The 21,495-nt window shown below is 40.3% G+C and overlaps 1 protein-coding gene across 3 annotated transcripts in view; it reads left to right on the top strand.

The window, feature by feature from the left end:
* Positions 1-16,381, top strand: part of BTBD3 (BTB domain containing 3) — a 35,062-nt gene extending 18,681 nt beyond the window's left edge. Inside the window, exons 2-6 of one of the 3 annotated variants that reach the window (XM_090051338.1) lie at positions 356-404; positions 4,127-4,412; positions 4,962-5,052; positions 5,452-5,570; positions 11,310-16,381. In XM_090051338.1, coding sequence (XP_089907464.1) covers positions 4,270-4,412; positions 4,962-5,052; positions 5,452-5,570; positions 11,310-12,342 — 1,386 coding nt within the window. In that variant the 5' untranslated portion in view covers positions 356-404; positions 4,127-4,269 and the 3' untranslated portion in view covers positions 12,343-16,381. Of the gene's footprint in view, positions 1-355; positions 405-2,514; positions 3,862-4,126; positions 4,413-4,961; positions 5,053-5,451; positions 5,571-11,309 lie in introns of those variants that run through there. The other 2 variants (XM_090051327.1, XM_090051316.1) reach the window with 2 other exon arrangements.
* The last annotated feature ends 5,114 nt before the right edge of the window (positions 16,382-21,495 follow it).

The raw sequence follows: 21,495 nt of genomic DNA, 5'->3' as shown, positions 1-21,495 counted from the left end.
CACAGGGGCAGTGAGTATGCAGGGCATCTGGAATCCACAGCTAGCAGTTAGGGAGTCCTGCAGTAGCTTAATGGGGGGGGGGGAATGGGGGGAGGGGAACTAGGCCTTGGATGCCAGTTTGAAGGGGATCCCAGAATGGCAGCCCCTAAGGAGCCAGTACAGTTGCAGCTAGGAAGAGTGGGCAAAGCCAGCTCCAGCCACAGCCCATCATTACCATACTTCCTCACTTATCACATGCACCCCAGTTTCCAGCAGCAGATTTGTTGAAGAACTGGTGTGTGTGTGTGTGGCATACAAGACCAGACAGTTGTATTCTGTTCCTTAATTCTTTGTATCTGGTGGCTTGGATTTTCAGATTGCCCAAGTTTTAGGAACTGAGTCGGGAACTTCTGACATCTTTCAAGGTAAAATGTTAATGCTTGCTCCTGTAGCAACTAATTGTTTCTGTGAAGAAATTATTTCTCCTTTGGTCTTTTGAAAATAAAGAAACTTTCAGTTCTTATAATGTGAATTGGAGAATGAAAGAAGAAATTAAACCTATAGGGCATTAGAAAATCATCATAAATGCTTTCGGAGAAAAGACTACAAGGTAATCCATTTGCTAGGTGTTTTCATCAGGTGCAGGCTGATCTGTCATGGTCTTGACTAAATCAGTATATGGGACTTGTACTAATTATATTGAAACACTAAAGTGTATAGTCATTAACAATGTATGTGCACTAGAAGAGTACAGCCGTGTAGAAGAACATAGTCTAAAGCTGCCACAGGAGCAGAAATAATAGCATTATGTATAGCACTACTGATTTTACCTTAGTAACTTGTGCACTCTCTCTGTTTCTGTTCATGGACAGAATACATATTGCTTCTATTCCCATGGCATCTTTTGAGTCAAATGATTGTAAGCCCCTAATTGAAATTTTCGAGCTTTCCCCATCCTATGGTCAACTAATCTTATTCATAGCTTCCTAATGGTTTTCTTTCCTCACACAAGGTTGACCATCATTATATGCTTTTATATGTTGCAGCAACTTCAGCAGGTTTAATGGGAGATAGTTAAAAACAAAGAAACATCACGGGTCGATAATCCATCACAGGATGCTCGTTGGAGCCTTGTAGAATCAGTTCTGCAGAATATCTTCTCATCGCAGTGTTGATTCCCCCCCCCGGGTGGCAGGAAATCAGTCAGAACAGTCGCATGTAGGTTCATTTTGGGTATAGTGTAGGTAGCTCTTTCTCCTATTATCCAGATGCCATGTTCTTGTCAATCAAGTTTTTTTCTGATTTTTGCATAAAGTCTGAATATGCTGCAGCAGCTGCTGATGGTTTTTGTTCATTTCCTTCCCCAAGAAAGTACAGGAGAGTGTTTTTTTTCAGAAGGTCAAGTTCTGGTCAACGCCTGCAGCATTTAATATTACCCTTTCCTATACTGAGTTAACCAGAAGAACTATGTTTCTTCAGAAATCCAGAGGCCGTTCCAGGACAGGGCCACCAAAAATCTATTGGAAATAATGGGGAGATTGTTATAGATTTTTTTTTTTCACTTAGGAAACTATTTGAAAAAAGGCATGATAATCCTAATTGTAGTATTGTTCGATATTTACGTAGTGTTAAAAAATGGATGTTTTCATGCCCAGTCTTTTTAAAATCCAATTTCCACCCCACCCCCCTAGAGTACTGTTGTTTTTTTGCCTCTTCTGCCAAACTCATTTTGAAGATCAGATCATTCAGATATCTAATAGAACAGTCGCGGGGGTTGTATCTGTAAAACTTCTGAAGCGTTATTCTTGTGAAATGACTTTTTCAGGCACGCTCAGGGAGGTTATCCTCGCAGCCAGAAGGGTTGTGAAGCTTATTCTGGGTGGGGGAGGGGAAAGGGAATAATTCATTTTGCCAAAAAAATCCTGGGGATGCCCTATTCCCTTTTCTCATTTTACACGTTCCCTAGAGCTGTGTTACAGTGAGAAATTTCTGTAGAATGTATTTCTTTTTCTAAAGACTAAAATGACCTAGGCTGTCAGCTCCCCTCCTAAATTTTGATATTGCCAGCCTTCCATCTGTGGCAGACTCTAACCATATTGCTAAGGAAATATCTGCCATTTGAGGTTGTGTAACTTGTTTTTCAGTGTCTGCACAGCGCTTTTAAGATACAAAGTGCCACGTACATTCACTCGGCTAAGGTGGGAATTTAAATCCCACTACCAGCTCTCCAGGTGGATCCATTTAACTTGCTTCATTTTTAGGAAGAGTGCATAATCTTTGAAATGCCTGCAGCTAGTTCTTGCCATTAATGAACTTTGCTTCTTATGGAGCCATGGCCATGACTTCCAAGAACTGAGTTGCAGTCATTTTCCATTGACTAGTCTGGGTGAAATCTTGGCTCCACTTAAATTGATAGCAGGACTTCCACTGACTTCATTGGGTTCAGGCTTATACCCCCTCTTTTAGCCTCCTTTTCACGGTGTACTTTTGACAGAAAAATTGTTTTGACCTGAATGTTATAAGATTTATTCTGAAAGCAAAGAGGAGTTGTTTTTTTGTGAAATTTAAAGAAAATTATGAAATTGCCTTTGAGTGGTGAGTAACAAGAAAAAATGATACTGAGAAATGTTGACTTAATAACTGATATTTTTGGATCCATGTATTTAAAAAAAAAAAAAAAAATAGTTAAGCCTGCCAAGTTTTTAGAGGCACAGCTAAACACCAAAGCAGCTCTACTCTATAGTTAAATTCTTCAGTGAGATTATGACTCTGAAGTACATCTCTTTCATATTAAAATTGGTTGGCTTAACTATCTCATACCCTGTTATTTCAGAATGTGTTTATTAATGAAATCTGCATTTATTCATATCTCAAACTGTGATTTTAACTGAGACTCCTTAAGTGATGCAGACTTTTTCATCTAAAGCTTTGAAACATTGATTAAATGCATGCAGTCTGATTTACTTGAATCTGATTTGCATATCTAGAAGTTTTCTTTTAAGGCAGTGCAATGGTGTCTGGTGTAAAGTGCCCTAATTAGCACAGCTTAGTGTTTTGGGACCCTGTTAAAGATGGTTATATTAACTGGAAGCATAAGTAGTTAAAAAGGAAATCTGTGACCTCATCTCTCTTCATGTTACACCAGAGTATAAACTGCACTGAGAGAGACTGTTTATCTGCATCATTCTTTTTTATGTTGGCAGCTAATTTGCTTGAAATTGAGTTCTTGATTTTCATAACATTCGGTGTTTAATAACTAATTTTATAGCAGTGGTTGTGAAAATGCTACAGAAGCATGCAGTAGTTTTCTTTGTTATCTCTATTCCTTGGGAAAATGTCTCTAATTGAAAATGTTATATTAAAGATCTATTAATCCTTCTTATGTAACAGTACTGTTTTCATTCCCCTGTGGAAATTGGAATAGCATGAAAGATGACCAGTGAGAGAGAAGATCCATAGCGTGCACACGTTGCTGGCTTCTCAAGCACTTGCATAACTGAGTGCAATTTCCCTTATTACTTAACGCTGCATGTTAAATGAAGAGTGCAACTGCTGTCCCTTTAATGTTAGAGTGATGCACATTACAATAGGTGTCACTGTGCTGCTGGGTCCAATCGTTATCGGTGACTTCAGCTATTGGCTCAGAACGCTGGCTGTCTGACTCCATCTGCAGGGCTGTAATACCTACTCTGTTCAGATCCATTCAACACACAAGTTCAGCCAGCTGAACAGACTAGCAGTGCTACAGCACATCTTGCTAACCTGATTCAAAAAGCCAGTGCTATATAGCTAGAGGCATCCTCTCTTTGCACAGGGCAGCACTTTCAAGTGATCCAGTTTCAGGAAATTTGGAAAAGAGCTTGCAAGCAAGTAACACTGGCAGTAAGGATGGGGATGTATTTAACAAATCAAGTACTGGATCAAACTTAAAGCCTTTTTTTTGTATTCAATGCACTGAAAAGGTCACCTTGTCTTGCTGAAAAAGAAGCAAAATCTGGGCTTTGCTGCTTTTTATTTAACATCTCCTTCTTAAATTTTCTTAATGTTCTTATCTAGTTAGGCTATCTAGCTATTCAGACAAGGATACTCATGGTAGATGATAAGGGGAAGAACATGAAATGTCTTACCTTCTTCTTGATGCTTCCAGAGACAGTGAAGAACAGGTCCAAGAAAAGCTCTAAGAAGGGAAATAGCAGCAGCAGCAGCAGTAGCAGCAGCAGCAGTAGTAGCAGCAAGTTACCTCCAGTTTGCTATGAAATCATTACTTTGAAGACCAAAAAGAAGAAGAAGATGGCTGCTGATATTTTTCCCCGAAAGAAACCAGCCAACACTAACACAACTGCTGTCCAGCAATACCACCAGCAGAACCTCAACAACAACAACACTATTCCAGCCCCCAACTGGCAAGGACTTTATCCCACCATCAGAGAGAGGTAAGCTCAGGACAGTTTTTTTCAATGCTTATATGCAGCGGTGAATGGCTAAAATAAAATTTGTTTATAATATTTAGTTTCTCAGCTTCATACGTTTGAATAAAATATGATTCTCCTTTTCCCTAAGCAAGTAGTTGGTAATGGAAAAATGTTTAATCTCTTTTTCCAGGCAGAGCAGCCTGTTTTTTTTTTTTTTCTTTTGAAGTAGATAAAATTGCTGTAGCAAGCTACAGTACTTTAAAACTGATAGGTATTTGCATTCCCTCTTGAGTGTTTGTTGTTTCAGTAATATATGCCCTTGATCTCCACTTTTTGAAAAGTTTTTGAAGTTTCTCTTGCCACTTTTATCCCCAGTATATTTGTGTGATAATTTCCAAAGTGGTCATAGTTGTGCGGGTCTTTTTTATTTTTATTTTTCCTCTAATTTGTGTGCTGTTCTTTTCTTACAGCTAAAATGCAACTTGAAGGTGTAACAAAATTCAGACTCATGGGCCTGGGCAGAAGTAGGATGTCAGATACCATAAATTAACACATTGCTTCTGTTTGTAGAAATGCAGTGATGTTCAACAATGACTTGATGGCAGATGTTCATTTCGTGGTTGGACCACCAGGTGCGACCCAGCGGTTGCCAGGACACAAAGTAAGCAACAGCTGTATTATCAGTTCAGATGTAGGAATAGCAAGAGAAACTCTAAGCGGTGCATTGTAATATAGCGTGGGAGACTCGGAATCAGTGACGCACCCAAGTCTGTATTTTAAATGGCTCTGTCCAGTGACATATTTCAGTTGTTACCTTCCTTTATGTTTCCAGTTCAGTACTGGGGCTTACGATAAAAGATGCTCTGTGTAAAGTTAGGAAAACTGTTTTGACTACTTCTTTTAAGGATATCATTGTGAAGATTTTTTTTAAAAGTAGTAAGGTTCAGAAATTCTTTACTGCTTTCTTACTGCTTAGTATGTCTGTAGTGCTCTCCCACATTGTTTTTGATGGCAATGCTTACAGTTTAAAGCATGAAATAAGATTTCCCTTTCTCAACAGTACGTCTTAGCTGTTGGGAGCTCTGTATTCCATGCAATGTTTTATGGAGAGCTTGCTGAGGACAAAGATGAAATCCGTATACCAGATGTTGAGCCTGCTGCTTTTCTCGCTATGCTGAAGTAAGCATCATTCGTCTCATGGAAAAGTATTTGTTTATGCTGTACGTGCATACCGGTAGTGTCACGGTTAAAGTATTGGACTTCAGTCTAAACTAAGACACAAAACTAGAAAGGAAATAGTTGTTCAGAAATATTACTCCTTCTGTACTTCTAGTATTTTAAAAACTTTAAACTTTTACCCCACTGTTCTCTCCCCCTCCATGCATATATTAGACTAATGTAAGCAGTTATAAATAATGCCTTTGACAAGGGATCTTTGGCACATTGTGTACTGTAATGCCTATTGATTTGGTTTGTCACTACACACACTACACAAAGGAACAGAGTTACTAAAAAGGTTTGTCAGCTCTAACAAAAAGAGCTGTTTTACTTTGAAAGTATGGTGAAAAGTAAGAAATCACAATTGGTAGACTCCTACATTAGCATTTTTCTAACTCCTTTTATGAACTTACTGTAAAGAATTCTTGACTGTTTAAAAAATCCTTCAAGTTACTAAACACAGCCCCTAACATTTTTAAATCTTTTTTTTTGTATTGCTAGATTAGAAAGTTATTAAAAAGGTATGTTTAAAAGAACATATTCCCTTCACCCCCCTGTAAAAATTGTTGGAGCTTGCATAATCATTTTTTTTTTTTCAGATTTTCTGTTTATTGGATTCCTTTGTGCCAGCCTGAATCAGAGTGTGTTACTTTTTCACTGGATAAAGGGAATGTAATGGAACATAAATAGTCTCCCTCCTGATTTAACCTGGGCTTTGCCTGTAACTCTCTGACTTTGGAATTGGAATTTTGTCATGAAAACTATCATTGGGAACGCTTTCCCCCTCCAATTTTAAAATCTGTCATTGGTTTTTTATGTGTGCTGTTGTTTTTCACTTAAATTCAGATCAATATCTGGGAGTAACCCTCTTAATATGCTACTGATTTTGTTGCATGGAAGAGTGAAATCCCTAGTTAACAACTTAATATGCTTTGTGGGTTGCCTTGACTACCTTCTGATTGCAGAACAGTCCCTTTCTCACATTTCAGTGACACAGTCATGTTCAAAGTTGTATACAGCTGCACAGTTTTCAGTTGTTTCTGTGAATATTAGAAATGTTTGGCATGCATATTGAATAGTGGTTTCTGTGAAAATCAGAACTCCTGCAGTGTTTTTAATATACGACTTAGCTATAAAATTATAGCAGGAAACCACCTGGTTAGATGCACCATGCTCCAGTACTTTGCACATTGTTATTTAAAAGGTATTTTATGTAAAGTTAGTGCTTGTGCTTTACAAAAGAGTGTGATATAGTCACTTTCCCTCTGGGAGGGGGCAAGGTACTTGCCTTCTCCCTTTCATATGTAATCACTGACACATTTCATTATGATGATACTTAGTCTGCCATTTAAAAAAGAAAGCATCTTGAAATTTGTCTGTCATTGCTAGAAAGAAAGAGGTACAACGAACAAATGTGGAAAAAGGCATGTTGATACCAACATCTATGTGATTCTCAAGTTTGCTTGCACTGAGGCGCCCCTCATAAAATGCCGGCTTCTAGTTTTCACTCGTTTTTGCCTACAGAAATATAATAGAGCAATTCCTATTGCATGGAGCAGAGAAAGACCACAACAGATCTGAATGTTTCCACTCCCCTGGCAAGCTGACAGATTGGGCCATCAAGTATTTCAGACTACTCAGTTTGTATTTAAAAATAAAAACCAAAAGAAAATACCTCTTAGTTTTCCTGGTTGTTCAGACAACCTTCCACATGTGAGCTTTGGAAGCAATCTCTTTCTCCCTGAATCTGCAGAGTGCCCCAGTGCTTCTGCTGATGCACACAGCATTCTCAAGTAGCAGCATGAAACTGAAGATCCAAATAGCTCCCAAAGCAGCCAGGAGAGAAACACGTAGTTCAATCCTCCCTGCCCTTCTCAGTCAAAAAGGATAAAGAGATCTTTATGAGAAATTATATGGAATTTGAAAATACGTAAATTACAAATTCTTACAATATGATATAACTACAACTATAGACATCAGGTCCTGGTGTAACTAATGCTTACTTGGTGAATTTTGTAGCAAATGGTACAAGACAGACACCAGTCAACCTATTGTAGGATACAGAATCTTCAATAAAATCCTTTATTGGCTGGTAGTAATTATGCCCCCAACAAAATCGATTAGCTGTTTGCTCTAACTTCACAAATACAGACACACATTGTTCAATTCATATACTACCTGACATGCTCTGTTAGTGCCTAACACCAAAAATTAGGTTACCAATCATAAATTCAATTTAGGCTGATAGTCTCATTGTAATCCCTATTTGTCCACATCACTATACCCTCATGTTGATACAGTTGTAACCTACTGTGCCAAAAAACTGGATTGGACTAAAATAGCAGTTGTATATAAAGGTGGAGGTGCTGTGGCAAAATAACGAATATGGAATGTTACAAATGTTGATTTGTGCTATGTCTGCTTTAAATCAATTATATTAGCTCTTAGCTTTCGTGCATATTAAACTCAATTGTATGCCATTTAAACATAAAATACATGCCACCCTATTTTATTGTACTATCAAGCCACAGACAGGGAATGGAAAAGAGAAAAAAACTTGGAAATTGCTGAGGAGAAGTATATACGGTGGAATAAACTCAGAGAGATGCCAGAAGAAAATATGTAGACAATTGGGAATTTAAGCCTGCACTTTCTCGTACAAATAGTCTCTGCTGAAATCAAGTAAGAAAAGTTACAAGGACTGGTCCTGCGTTGGAAGTCTTTTTCACTTCCTATTTTTAGTATATCCTTTTGGTATGTATATACACAAAACCAATACTCCAAATGTGATATGAAGAGTAGCATTCTTCGAGGTTCATTATTGGGGAAAAAAACATACCTAATTTTTATCAGATGTGGTTTATCTAGAACTCCTAGTTGATTATGTTCTTTGCCCTACTGCATCTTGTGCATTACCAGTTTTTCATCATTAATTAGAAATCCACTTAAGTGGCCAGAGTCGCAGTCAAATCCCAGTTCCTAAAAAGAAGTCACATTATAGAACAGGATTGCCCATATCCACATCACAGGATTGCCCTTTTTCCAAGCACCGGTCAGCAGCAACCAGGGCCAGGTTTGAATTTTGGGGTACCCAGTAAGTTTTCACTGTGGCTCAAACCCCCACCCAGAAAATCTGGGATCACTGAATTTGGCTTAGGTGTTCTGCATAAACCAAACCCCCTTCTTGTAAGCAGTATAAACACAAGGGACAGATTTATTACAGAAAACAAAGGAAAAAACCAAATGCAATTTAAAACATGACCAGCTATAAAATAGAGTCTCTAGTTTGCACCCCTTTTGGGGACACTCCACCCATGCCCAGGTAGTTCAAGACATGGGTGCTCATCCCAAGGTTAGTTCTGTAGGGGCTTGCATCCCTATACCTGCTACTCAGCAGGAAAGTCCCATTATCTGCTTCTTGGGTTTTGCTGCATCTTGGGGAGCTCCTAATGAGCGTGGGCCTTTCTGCAGTGCAAGGGGCCCCTCATTGCTCTCTGGGAAGCTGTAGAGCAGTGATCGCCACTTGCATGTGGTGTCTTTGGGGGGTAACCACCCCCAAAATTTCTACTGCCAAAACCCACAGCTCCAGCTGAGGCAAAAACTGCAAAAGAACTGGAGAAGGGGAGCCAGGCCAGGCCTCTCCTGGTTCCTGGGCCTGAACTGCAGATAGCCTAGATGGGTAACTGAGTCTAAGACACAAGAACTGCCACAAGCCCAACAAGGACCAGGCTCCAAAACCTGACCCACACTTTACCAGGCTTTAATCTTGGTGGTTTGCTCCAGGGATTAATAACCCCCACTGTATTATGCCACCCAAAACCCAGGAAAACAAAGAGGGGGCAAAGAAAGGGAGAGGAGAGGAGTCCCAGACTCAGAGGCTCTCTCACTCCCTGTACTTGATTGTTCCCCTTCATGTTGGTTTCTCTGACTAGAGCCCTTCCTGGGGTTCCCCCCAGCCCTCCCAACTCCCTCTTCCTATGTACCTGAGGCGACATCATCCCATGTATCCAGTCAGGGGGCACCAGGCTTCTAGGTTTTTTTTCCTGTTAACCAATTAATTTTTTAAAAAAGAACACTGCCCAGTTAGCGAATTAGGCTAGGGGGTCTACTTTCTCCCTGCTTACATGACAAGAAGCCAGGGTTTCTTGTTTGCAGTAAACAGAAGGATGGGTTCTAGAAAAAGGTCTAAACAAAGGAGCTCTTGCAGTGTCCTACATCCTGGCACGTTTCTTTTCAGCTTACGAAATGGACAAGATACAGCAGAACAAATACACATTAAACCTGGTCGTATTCAAACTAAAACAGTATTTTACAGCAACATAAAACTGGAATGCTTTGCAGTACAATATAGTTATACGCTTTGTGTGTGTTGCATGTATTTACATTAAAAGGAAGAATACTTATAAGAAGACAGGGATGTTACTAATGCAGCATGTGCCATTTTATTATTTCTCTAGGCCTTGTTTGTTCTAGGAACATACGTATGTTAGGGCTAATACCCTTTCTGATCATATGGTGTTAAGCACAATTTTGCTTTCATTGGGGACAGGGACCAATAGTTGGGAAATACATTTTAAACAGACTGCCCTTTTCCATAATAAGGGCAAAATTGTTTTTAATGTTGTTTCTAACACTGTGTAGGTATCCATTGTAGCCAGAGCCTAATGTGTAAGCTGTTGAAAACAAACTACCTATTCATTATTTCCCCAACAACAGTGAATCTTACGCATTTTGTCACACAAAATTTACCTTACTCTCCCATACACAGCAATACTGCTTACCATGTTCTTGCACTTGGAAAGTGTAAGAATACACTTTGTTAGAGAAGCAGGCATTAGCATTAACAAACACTTGAAATTCTTATTTCTACTTTCTGAGATTAGTGTTTCCCAGAAGGTTTATCAGTCTATTACAAATCTTAATGGTTATGGAGTATGATGATATTCAGTACTTAATATCATCAGATGCACATCTGAGGGTCAGGAGATAAATAAATCCAGTTTGTCTTGCCACCAGAGTCTCAGTTTTAAAGTGTTTATTGCCAACAAAGTTTCTCAGTTACATATTAAAAGGGAAAAAGGTGAAGTCATAATATAGCTCACTAGAAAGGGCTGACATTGTCAGTCCTCTGAAATTCATACTTAACTGTTGTTTTAGCCGTATTAGCAACCCTTCTTCAAGAACTCTGATGCAAGTCCTTTTTGGGAGGTAGAAAAATATTTCATTAGCTAAATCTTTTGTTTAATTGGAATTCTTTACATAAGTTCGCTAGGTTTTGGACATTTAAGAGTTTGACACCTTTTTAGCTGTTGCTGATTTGACCATATGGAGAGCTTCTGTCTACATCCTTCCTGAAAGTAACTTTGATAGACCTGTGTTAGAAGAAAATGTGGCTGAAAGGGTAGTACTTTACCATTTCAGTCCATTTCTTTGTGTCATTTGTGGCCCACATTTAAGGTCTCATTGATTTTTAGTATAAACTCATCAGTCCCGCATGGACTTGTATTAGGGATGAATTTAACTCCTGGTTTCTTTTATCAGTATAATTTATAGTGGGTTTGGTTTTTCACAAAAGGCATTTCTTAGTTTACATACTGCACCATGCTCCTCAAAAGTCCTGTGTTTTCTGTCTTCAAGTGATACTGAAAAACTGTGTGGGTATGATCGATATCAACATCGTGTATGTGTGTTTTATTTCAGATACATATATTGTGATGAAATTGACTTGGCTGCAGATACTGTTCTGGCTACACTGTATGCGGCCAAGAAGTACATCGTCCCTCACCTTGCCCGCGCATGCGTCAACTTCCTGGAGACGAGTCTCAGTGCAAAAAATGCCTGTGTGCTTCTCTCCCAGAGTTGCTTATTTGAGGAACCTGACTTGACCCAACGCTGCTGGGAAGTGATTGATGCCCAGGCAGAGCTGGCTTTGAAATCTGAGGGGTTCTGTGACATTGATTTCCAGACGCTGGAAAGCATCCTCCGCCGGGAAACTCTGAATGCCAAAGAAATTGTGGTTTTTGAAGCAGCCCTCAATTGGGCTGAAGTCGAGTGTCAGCGACAAGAGTTAACTGCTACCATAGAAAACAAACGCAAGGTCCTAGGGAAGGCACTCTACCTGATCCGCATCCCTACCATGGCACTTGATGACTTTGCAAATGGTGCTGCTCAGTCAGGAATCCTGACTCTCAACGAAACCAATGATATCTTCCTTTGGTATACGGCAGCCAAAAAGCCAGAGTTACAGTTTGTGAGCAAACCCAGGAAGGGCCTCGTTCCACAGCGGTGCCATCGCTTCCAGTCTTGTGCTTACCGCAGCAACCAGTGGCGTTACCGGGGCCGGTGTGACAGCATCCAGTTTGCTGTCGACAAGAGGGTTTTTATTGCAGGCTTTGGACTGTATGGCTCCAGCTGCGGATCAGCAGAATACAGTGCAAAGATCGAACTCAAACGGCAGGGGGTTATCCTAGGACAGAACTTAAGCAAGTATTTTTCGGACGGCTCAAGTAACACTTTCCCTGTATGGTTTGAGTATCCCGTGCAGATTGAGCCCGACACTTTTTACACAGCAAGTGTCATTCTGGATGGTAATGAACTTAGTTATTTTGGACAAGAAGGAATGACAGAAGTTCAGTGCGGGAAAGTAACTGTGCAGTTCCAGTGCTCTTCGGACAGTACCAATGGCACCGGTGTGCAGGGGGGACAGATTCCAGAACTCATATTCTATGCCTGAGCAAAAGTGTCTTGGGACAGAGTTTGATGGGAAGTACATGTCTGGTTCAGACCCATTGATGCTTGTAGCTTGTTATCTGCAGATATGTGACCAGTACAGGTAAAATGTCACTAAATGCTATGGACAGTTACTGCTAGCTGTACTTGTGGCTTGGATGATGAGGTTTAAATATAATACTTAAGTGTAAGTGGAAGCTGTTAAGAGCCTGTGTATGAGAGTCATGGGTGTAGGCACGCCCAATTTCCAGCCTTGTTTGTTGGTGCATCCATGCTTGCAATAGACCAGGAGGTGAATGTTCTCCATCATGTCTCTTAGGGACCATGCCCCAGCATGCTAAGTAATGTCTTCTTGGTCCGTTTTCTCCTCCTGTCACCATTTTTTCCCCATTTTTGTGTTTCAGTTCTCAGTTGTTCATTTGTTTTTGCTCTTGTAGATTCTCACTCTCCAGAAGGCTTAGACAGAAGAGGGCTCCACTGGGCTGCTCATGTTCTTGTCGCTGAGCCAAGAGCTGCCAGAGAAGCAAAGATAAAGCAGTGTAGCTATGCAGATACGAGATCCTTTGCTGGCAAACTTTACTAGGGGTAGCTGCAGGAGAAAAGGAGAAGGGTGGGTGACTGGTGTATCCAGGGTGTAAGGCCACCTGAGCAATGGAGACGAAACTGGACTCCCAACTGTTTTTTTTTTTTTTCCTACCGGCATCCCTTGTTGCTCATCTGCTTAAGTCAGGAAAATACTTATGTACAAACCACCTGTATAGGCCAGGGGTTGGATACCTTATGACCTGTGGGCAGGATCTGGCCTACAGAGTGGGGGCATTGCCCGTGGTGCTCCTGGGCACTTTGCCCATGATATCATGGCTGGGTGACGAGGGAAGCAGCCATGTGGAGAAGTAACAGCAGCAGCATCTAGGTGCTAGTTGCAACCCACCTTCAGCCTGAACTGGGTCTTTCCAGCCTGCTGCCAGAATACTTTGCTGACCCCTGGCATACGTTGTTTTAAGTATAGCTCATTTCACTATAGTCACCGAGTTGTTTTTTAAATCACTCTTATGTGAATAATTGCAAAATAACTGGGTGATGACATCTAGCATACAGTGAGGTTAGATTAACTTAATTGTTTCAAAATGTCCCAGAGTTATTTTGAGCCGGGATTTCCCCCCTACACTATGAAAGGCAGCTTTGGGTAATTATTGTATAGAAATGAAAGAATGTAATAGCCCCAAGTTCAATTTTCCTTTTCTCTGACATGAACTTTACTATTGTCACACACAGTAACTCAGCTAATGGTTAGGTTGTAACAAAATTCCCAAGAGCAGACCAGATCTAATGGAGAGAACCAAAAGTTTTATAACAAAAGAGAAGCTTGTGGCTTTCCTCTTACCTTTTTTTATGTGTAATCTCTTGCAGTTAGCGTTTGTTTTAAATGTAGAATGGAGGATTCTGTGGTGCAGAAGGGGGTTTTTTGTAGAAAGAAAACCTGATTGGCTTTTCAGACCTTCTCTGTTTTTTGCAGAAAAAGGCTCACTGTTGTTTAAGAGGGAAGAAAGTTTGTATACCTAAAAGATTCAGGTACTCTTTTAAACTTGATGAAATAAAATGCACACAATGGAAAAGAAAATCCCTTGTCTCTAGATTCTGAAAGATGTTTGTAAGGAGGACACTAGCAAGGCAATTCATCCCACCTTTATTATACCTTTGAAATGTGGTGTATTTGTTTTCCATGTTTTAAGCTAAATAACAGGACAAAGTCAAGGGCCCTGCTGTATTATTTTAACACAATAATGGATCATAACACAACATTTAATAATCAGTTTTATTATAGCAGTGCTTTTCCCATATGCTTTCTTATCACTTACCATTATCAAACCAAGTTTTCTCTGACTGCTGGAATCCTGGCCTCTGGCCATCTTAAAGTGCCAATATGTCTCAGTAAAGTCCAAAACATGTTCTAAAGTAATGAAAACTGGATTGAAGTAGCCTTCAAAAACTCCAGGGCTAACACCAGGCTCTTCTGTTATCCATAGATGATGAAAAGAGAAGCAAAGGGAAAATTACTCTGCAAGAACCATTCTCTTCACTCACCTTAACTAACATTATATACATATATGTGATCACATTAATGTTCTTTCTGAAATGTAAATACCCTCAGAAGATATGGAAAACCAGACTGTTTATGACATCTGAGCAGAGAGGTTATGTTATGTTATGTTAGCCTGGAGCCAGGCAGAAGGTAGGGCAGGTTGGCACATTGGGGCACCTATACATGGATACTAAGGCTGCTCCAATGTACTGTAATTACAACAGATTAATTGAGTCTGCTGGAGCGTGGTAATTACTGCACTCCAGGAGACTGCAGCATCGTGTATATCAGCATACCCAAGCTAAAAAATGGTGGTGGAAGTATTTTAACTAAAGCTTGTTTGACAAGCTTTAGTTAAAGTGCCCCCATCACTATTTGTCAGCACGGGGTTGCTGATTGTGTGATGCTTCGGGTGCTTTAATTATGGAGCATCTCCCAAAGCGCCCCACACTGCCTCCCAAAGCACACATTTAAACACTGTTAGAGACTCAAGTGATTTGGAGAGGCATGAGCTGTCCCATTGTACTAGTTGGCTCTAGGATTCTGCTCAGCTGTCTGGTCCTAGCATTACCTGTCATCTATAAAAGTTCTTTCTTCCCTGAACCAGTTAATTCATAATGTGCCACCCTGCCCTGCCTTCTGCTTCAGCAGAATATCTGAGCAGAATGCTTCCCCTGAAAACACTTGCAAAGAGATTTTTAAACACCTCCAGTTTAAAAAAATATATATTTAGATCAGCAATCAAAAATAAACCCATGACTTGATATTATGGATTGGGGGAACAGTTACTGAAGAAACAACAAAAGAGATTAAGATTTTGTTATGGGATAATGGCCCTCTGTTTAGGTGATGTCTGAACAGAATTTGAATGTAGTTAAAATAAACTTTAAAACAAAAAGGAAGAAGCTGATAAGCTGTCCAAGTTTCCTTACAGCAAATGATTGACATAGAGGTCATGGCTCTGTCTGAATGATGATTACATGGTAGACTGACAGTTGCTTACTGTAATATTAAATAGCTGTATTTGTGTGCCTATCCCAGCATACTGTACTGGCACAGAGAGGCTGGTCTCTGACTGATTCCTATTTTACTTATTTTTATTTTATTTTTATTTTTACTTGTATGCAAGTAAAGGTTAGCCTTCGACTAAACTGGTGCATTGCTGTAATATTTAGGCAATGAGCTTTTATTTATTTCAGGTTTGACTCGTCTCTGACATACTTTTGACAGGGTAGAATGAAAGAGATCCTTGCCTAATTCCTCTGAGTCTGAGTTCCAGGTATTGTTAAGTTTTGGAGTTGGTACCTATGATCAGCATTTTCAGATATGGATGAATAAATGTAAGCACCATATTTAGATACCCAAGTGGCCTAATCTTGAGAGTTTGGCACTATTGCAGTAAATAGAAGCTGTGAGTGGCAGTCACCTTTGATTATAAGGCTGCTTTGTTAGTTGCTTAAAAGCTGGTCAGCTAACCTTAAAACACCCAAGTTTGAAAATGTTAATCTATATATCAGAAGCACCAGTTACATCAGGCTAGAATATAAGCATAACTGACAAAGAAAATGTTTATAAAGGTTATTTTAAATTGTACCTGGTAATCTTCACTACTTGTACATTGATTTTTCTTGGCAAGGGGGTTGTAATGTAATATACTTTAAGCATATCTGAAATAGTATTTAAGTACACGTTCTAATTTCTACCTACTTATTGCACTGAACTGTTTTTCTTTTTTTCAACTGTTGTGATGAACTCAGCTAATTTCAGGTCACGGCACGCAGTTGTGCTGGAACAGTATTTGACGTTAGCAGACTTACAACATTATTTATGAAGGACAGATATATAAATATGAAGTACCTCATGTTGAATGTTATTGTACTGTATCTTTAATGTAACAGTGCAGATCTTGTTAGACTCATGAATGTGTATAATCATGTTAAACATACCAATAAAGCTGGTTCTTAAATACCTGTTTCCTGTAATACTTTGGAAGCATTTGTAGAAGACAGAAAAATACCTTACATCGGCTATCTTTCTGAGCATTTCCCATTGTTCTAGGCAATTCTGCAGGAGCATTTGTTAAGCATAAGTATTCAGAGATCTTTTGATCCCAAAAGAGGTAGAAGTCTGAGGCAAAAGCAAGAAAGAACAATGAATATGTTAATCAGTTGCATTGTTAAGAGGTTGATGATTAAGCTAATGAGATGGAGTGAATGAATGCATTTATATGCTTTATGAAAATCTTTGTCTACCAGCAGTTTAATATTTTTAAAATTTTCTATTAATGTTATTGAGCTTGTGGAGGTGAAGGCAGGAGGGGATCATTCTGATTGTTCTAACAAGCAGCTTGGGTTGGAAGGACTATTGCTTGCAATTCTTAATATACTACAACAAAGCACAGAGAGAGAAGGTAGAAATATGCATAGTGGAAGGTGTCTGGAAAGAGGCAGCTCCCAGCTGAAATTTTTAAAGACATCAGTACTAATTATATCAGTACCTTACTGAGTAGTCTGACCCCCCCATCCTCTTATACAGCCATCTTTTTCTCCTCTTCCTGAGCTAAGTCTCTGATTAATCATTGGCAATTTTCTCTTTAAGAACTGCGAAGATAAGTTTTCCCTTCCTGTCCTCAGTTCGTCGTCTGTGGGTTTTGGATTCCATAGCAAGTGATCTAGCAGAAGAGTTAGGAAGTACTCCAAATTCACTCCAGAAAGGTTCAAAGTGACCTGCTGAATGGAATGGAAAAAAGAATCTTCTGTCTCAACTTGATCCTAAATGGAAATTTAAGTGAATTTCAGACATTCAGAGACATCAAACTAGTGACAGTTGTGATTGATTTTTTTTTCTAAAATCATTACTTGCTGTTAGTCTACATACCATGTGCACACTGAGAAAAACTACCAAACGAACCACACGCTAGGCATCATAACCTAAATTACATAAACCCTGTCCTTCAAACATTTCCAGGGCATTATATTAGCTTTGAAAACTGACTACTGAGACCTTGTTCTATGCTAACTCCTAGGCCTGTGCAAATAGGGAAGTATTCGATTTGGATTTGGCACATTCAGAGGACAGCAATTTGATTTGGAGGTTCAGATAAGTGTCCCAAATTGATTCGGCCAAATTGGCTTGGGAAGATTTGGCCCCAGTTCAGACAGATTTGGAGAGTTGACCATAGATTTTTATGGGGAATCACTTAAATACCTATACTTTTTTATTTTATATTTTTTTGGTTGATTTGGATAAAGATTGCAGGAATGGTAGTCTCCCGATTTGGTGATTCAGCCTCTGAATCGGGCAGAATCTTCTCCAAATCAAATCGTGAACTGAAGCTTCGCACACTCCTACTAATTACATCAGCATTTTGATACCTATATATGGTTTTTGTGTGATCAACTACTAACAAACTCAGGCCAGTTCTAACTGGATGTACTATCTTCACCAAAAACCAGAACAACCACTGCCAGCCAGCTTCAGCCTTTATTGAGATGACTAAGAACTGAACTAAATGAGCATAGAGAATATGTTCCCTTCTTCACCTTCGACGTTCATTACTGAGAAACAGTGAAAAAGAATGGTGCTCGGAAGCTTGCTTTGGTGCTGCCAATTTTCCACCTGCTTTGGAGACAGAACTATGTCAAAGGCACTTAATTCATTAATGGTAGCAAAAAATGTTCCCCCAGACTTTCCCCTATAAACACAGTTAAATCTTGGCCCACTTGAAGTCACTAGGCGTTTTCTTCTGTGGGGCCAGAATTTCAGTTAGTAATAGTACATTCCCAAAACGGAACATTGGTCAAGGAAGGGGAACTAAATTTTATCATCCCATTATAAATAGATGATCTTAAACAGTCCATGTATGGTCAAAGTCCTAGTAAATAATCGAAAGCCTTCTCCCCAGCCAAGCAGACCATCTAGCAAACAATTCAAGCATTAACAGGAAATATTTTAAGCTAAGCCATTAATATGCAGCCACAATGCTAAGCATTTGCCTACAAGTTTGTGTACATCTTTACAAGCTGTGGTTGCTATTCATACCACTCAAGGTACAGTGTGTGTGTATATGTGTGTGTGTGTGTATATATATATATATATATATATAGTGTTTTTCACATTGGAGGGTATGCTTGAATTGCACCTCTGTAATGCTCAAAAGTGCTGTTCAAAGCAAAGGCAATGTATTGAAAGGCATTAGCTACATGGCACTAAGGTTCTATTATTTTAAAAGAACGTCCTGAAGTCTGCTGAGTTTGTGGAGAGCATCGGGAATGTATTTATATCAAGCCTTTAATGGCAGCATTTTAACATTAACTTTCTAATTGTTTGCTGTAGACACTAGGAGTGTGATTGGTCTTCAGGGGATCCTACATTTCTGGTGCTGCCAGGGTTATGTTTTACCAGACACTGCAAATGCAATTTCCTAGATCTAACTTTAAAGTTTCAGAGCTGTAGTAAGTGCCACTCTGGGAGAGTCACTATTTCAGAAACAACTTTGACTGCCTTTTAAAATTGGTTTTCTAAGGCAGTGAAACCACAAGGAAGTACAATGGATAAGATTTTGTTCCTTTAAGGTGGGGGAGGAGGAGGATGCCTCTTATTGTGTTGTCTTGGGCATCACCCAGTATCAGCTATGACGCAAATATTGGCTCAACCATAAGACAGGATGAATGTTAGGAGGCTTATGAAAACAGGAGAGGAAGTCCTGAAAAGCGGCACTGGTCAAAACATAGTGAGACAGGCTTGTGTTCCCACGTCACAGCATCTGCAAAGAAGCTCAACCTGGCAGATTTCTGAGACAGAGAGACCCATTACAGCCTTTTCAGCGTTTCTTTTTTTGTCAACAAAAAGAAAAAATAAACTTCTGCAGCTTTGCATCCATCAAAAATGCTAGGATGGCTTTTCTCCGGGGTTCCTTCAGGATTTTCCTGTACCAGCCGGATAGGGCACTTATCTCCTACAGAGCTCTTTTACATTTCTTTTGCCATGGAAATGAGATGCAGGAGTGATTTCCTCAGGCAAAGACAATCTCCAGCAGATCACATAGGATGCTGTGGATTACTTGCCCTATTGCTTTCACAGGTTCCAGCCTGAATTGACATATAGGATCCTTGCCATTTATTCCGAAGATGTGACAGTGCTCGATTTGCACCTGTAATGCCATGAGGCTAGATCCTCAGCAGGTATGGGGAAAAAATCTATAGCTCCACTGGGACTGTGGAGTAATGCATCACCTGAGGAGCTGATCCCTTGACTGACCCCACATTACTGCACTATCTGGGGCTAACAGTTTATTGGGCTTGCAGGCACGCATCCTGCAACACTTGTTCACTGCTTCCTGCTGGTCTGTCACTTTGTACTAACCCCAAATAGCCCAGTTAAATTGAAGCCATGTTTCCAATTCCCAGCCCACTCTTCCGCAGTTAATACTGGAAACAGCAGAAGTTAAATTTGCTGCTGTGGATATGGCACAGAGGTTCATTTCAGGCAACAGGATGGTGCCAGAAGCTTGCAATCCTCGGCTAACGAGTGACATTTTCCCCTCCTTATGTCTTCCCCTTCCTACAGCTACATGGTGCGCTTTCCTGTTGGGGAACGCTAGCAGCCTTATTTATGTCAGACAGCATTAGTCCTTAGGTAGAGCGTTGTGGAGAACAGAGAAGTGAAGGTCAGAGCCCCAGAGAGCAGAGGAGACTAAGAAATAAGAGGAAAGGTATCCTACCGGAAACAACAATGCTTGTTAGCTACAGAAAATAAACCGGCTTCAGAGGAGCTTTGAGGGGGTATTGCAGGAAGCCAATCACCTGACCTAAGCTAAGAATACAAATGCATGACTGCTTCTTAAATGGGCCTGAAGAAGTCACTGGTGTTTGGATACCAACACCTTCCCAGGCTGTGCTGCTGTAGAGATTGTTTTAACCTCAAAAGCAGGGCCTGCCTCTCTCTTGCTTCCAGTGGATAGCAAATACAGTTACAGAAATCATGTAGGACAGAGAATCACTAAGCATATCCCTCTTCCTCCATGTCCAAATGCAAGGCAGAGTTGTTCTGTGCTGGGCTGACTTCTCTGGAAAAATTATTTTAAGGAAGCCCACAGCTGAATTTTTTGGGCTGCTGCTGGTGGATCACTGAGATCCACCTTTCTCTGAACAGTCAGTGAGGTTGATGATGAGTAATAAATAAGGACCTTGGGAAATGACATTGAGGGGAAATCTCACAGCTGCAGAAGGCATATGAGATTTTCCCTTCCTCCCTCTCAGACCCTCAACAAGGGGACACTGCCTCCTGTCCTCCGCTACCCAGAGGTGGTTTTTACTGTAAGTCCAACAAACAATACCCACTCCTTCACAGAGATGGGCACAATTTTGCTACTGCACAGGATGGGATTTTAGAGCTTCAGTATCTGCCTCCTGCTGTAAAATACCAGACACATACCTCCAGGATATGCCTATACCAGGTCCCTGGCATGTCTGGGGAGGGAAGATCCCAGTGCATGTTGTCTACCAACTTTTCTGGCAGATGCCAAATGCAGCAGTGATGATGCCCTGAGAGCATGTCCCTCAAAGTGCATGCCCAAGTCCAGTTTCCAGTGTGCTGGAGAGTTACTGCTGTGGATGTCCCTAGAGCTGCTTCATGGCCACTGTTTTGGCTTTGGTCCATCTACTCCTGAGTAGGAGTGGATGGACGGATTATGCTAAGCAGCATCCCTTCATGGATGCACCAGAGTAGTAGTGTAGATTTAGTGACTCAAGAATTGGGAGGAGTTATTTGCATACATGTCTTTTCCTTTACAGGGCTCAACAATTCATTCTTGAGGATTAGCTCTAAATCTTTTGGGGGGTTGGGGGAGATGCTGGGCAGTTAGTTGTCTTCTATGCCAGGCCAACCTTTGCCCGCTGCCAATGAGGAGGCCAGCAGCTGGATTTGTGCAACCTTCAAGGCCACTGTCATGTTACGCAGTGGCAAATTTTGAGTAAACGGTTTCAACAGTCCCAAACCCAAGCATCATGCTGGCTCTTGTTCTGCTTCTGTCAGCCAAGAAGACACATTATTCACACCCCTCCTACATACTGA

This window comes from Crocodylus siamensis, chromosome 1 (genome assembly GCF_052110815.1).
Source record: "Crocodylus siamensis isolate JL-2025a chromosome 1, ASM5211081v1, whole genome shotgun sequence".
In the NCBI taxonomy this organism is placed as follows: domain Eukaryota; kingdom Metazoa; phylum Chordata; order Crocodylia; family Crocodylidae; genus Crocodylus; species Crocodylus siamensis.
The sequence above is the reverse complement of the archived record's forward strand: the minus strand, read 5'-3'. Positions and strand labels throughout refer to the sequence as shown.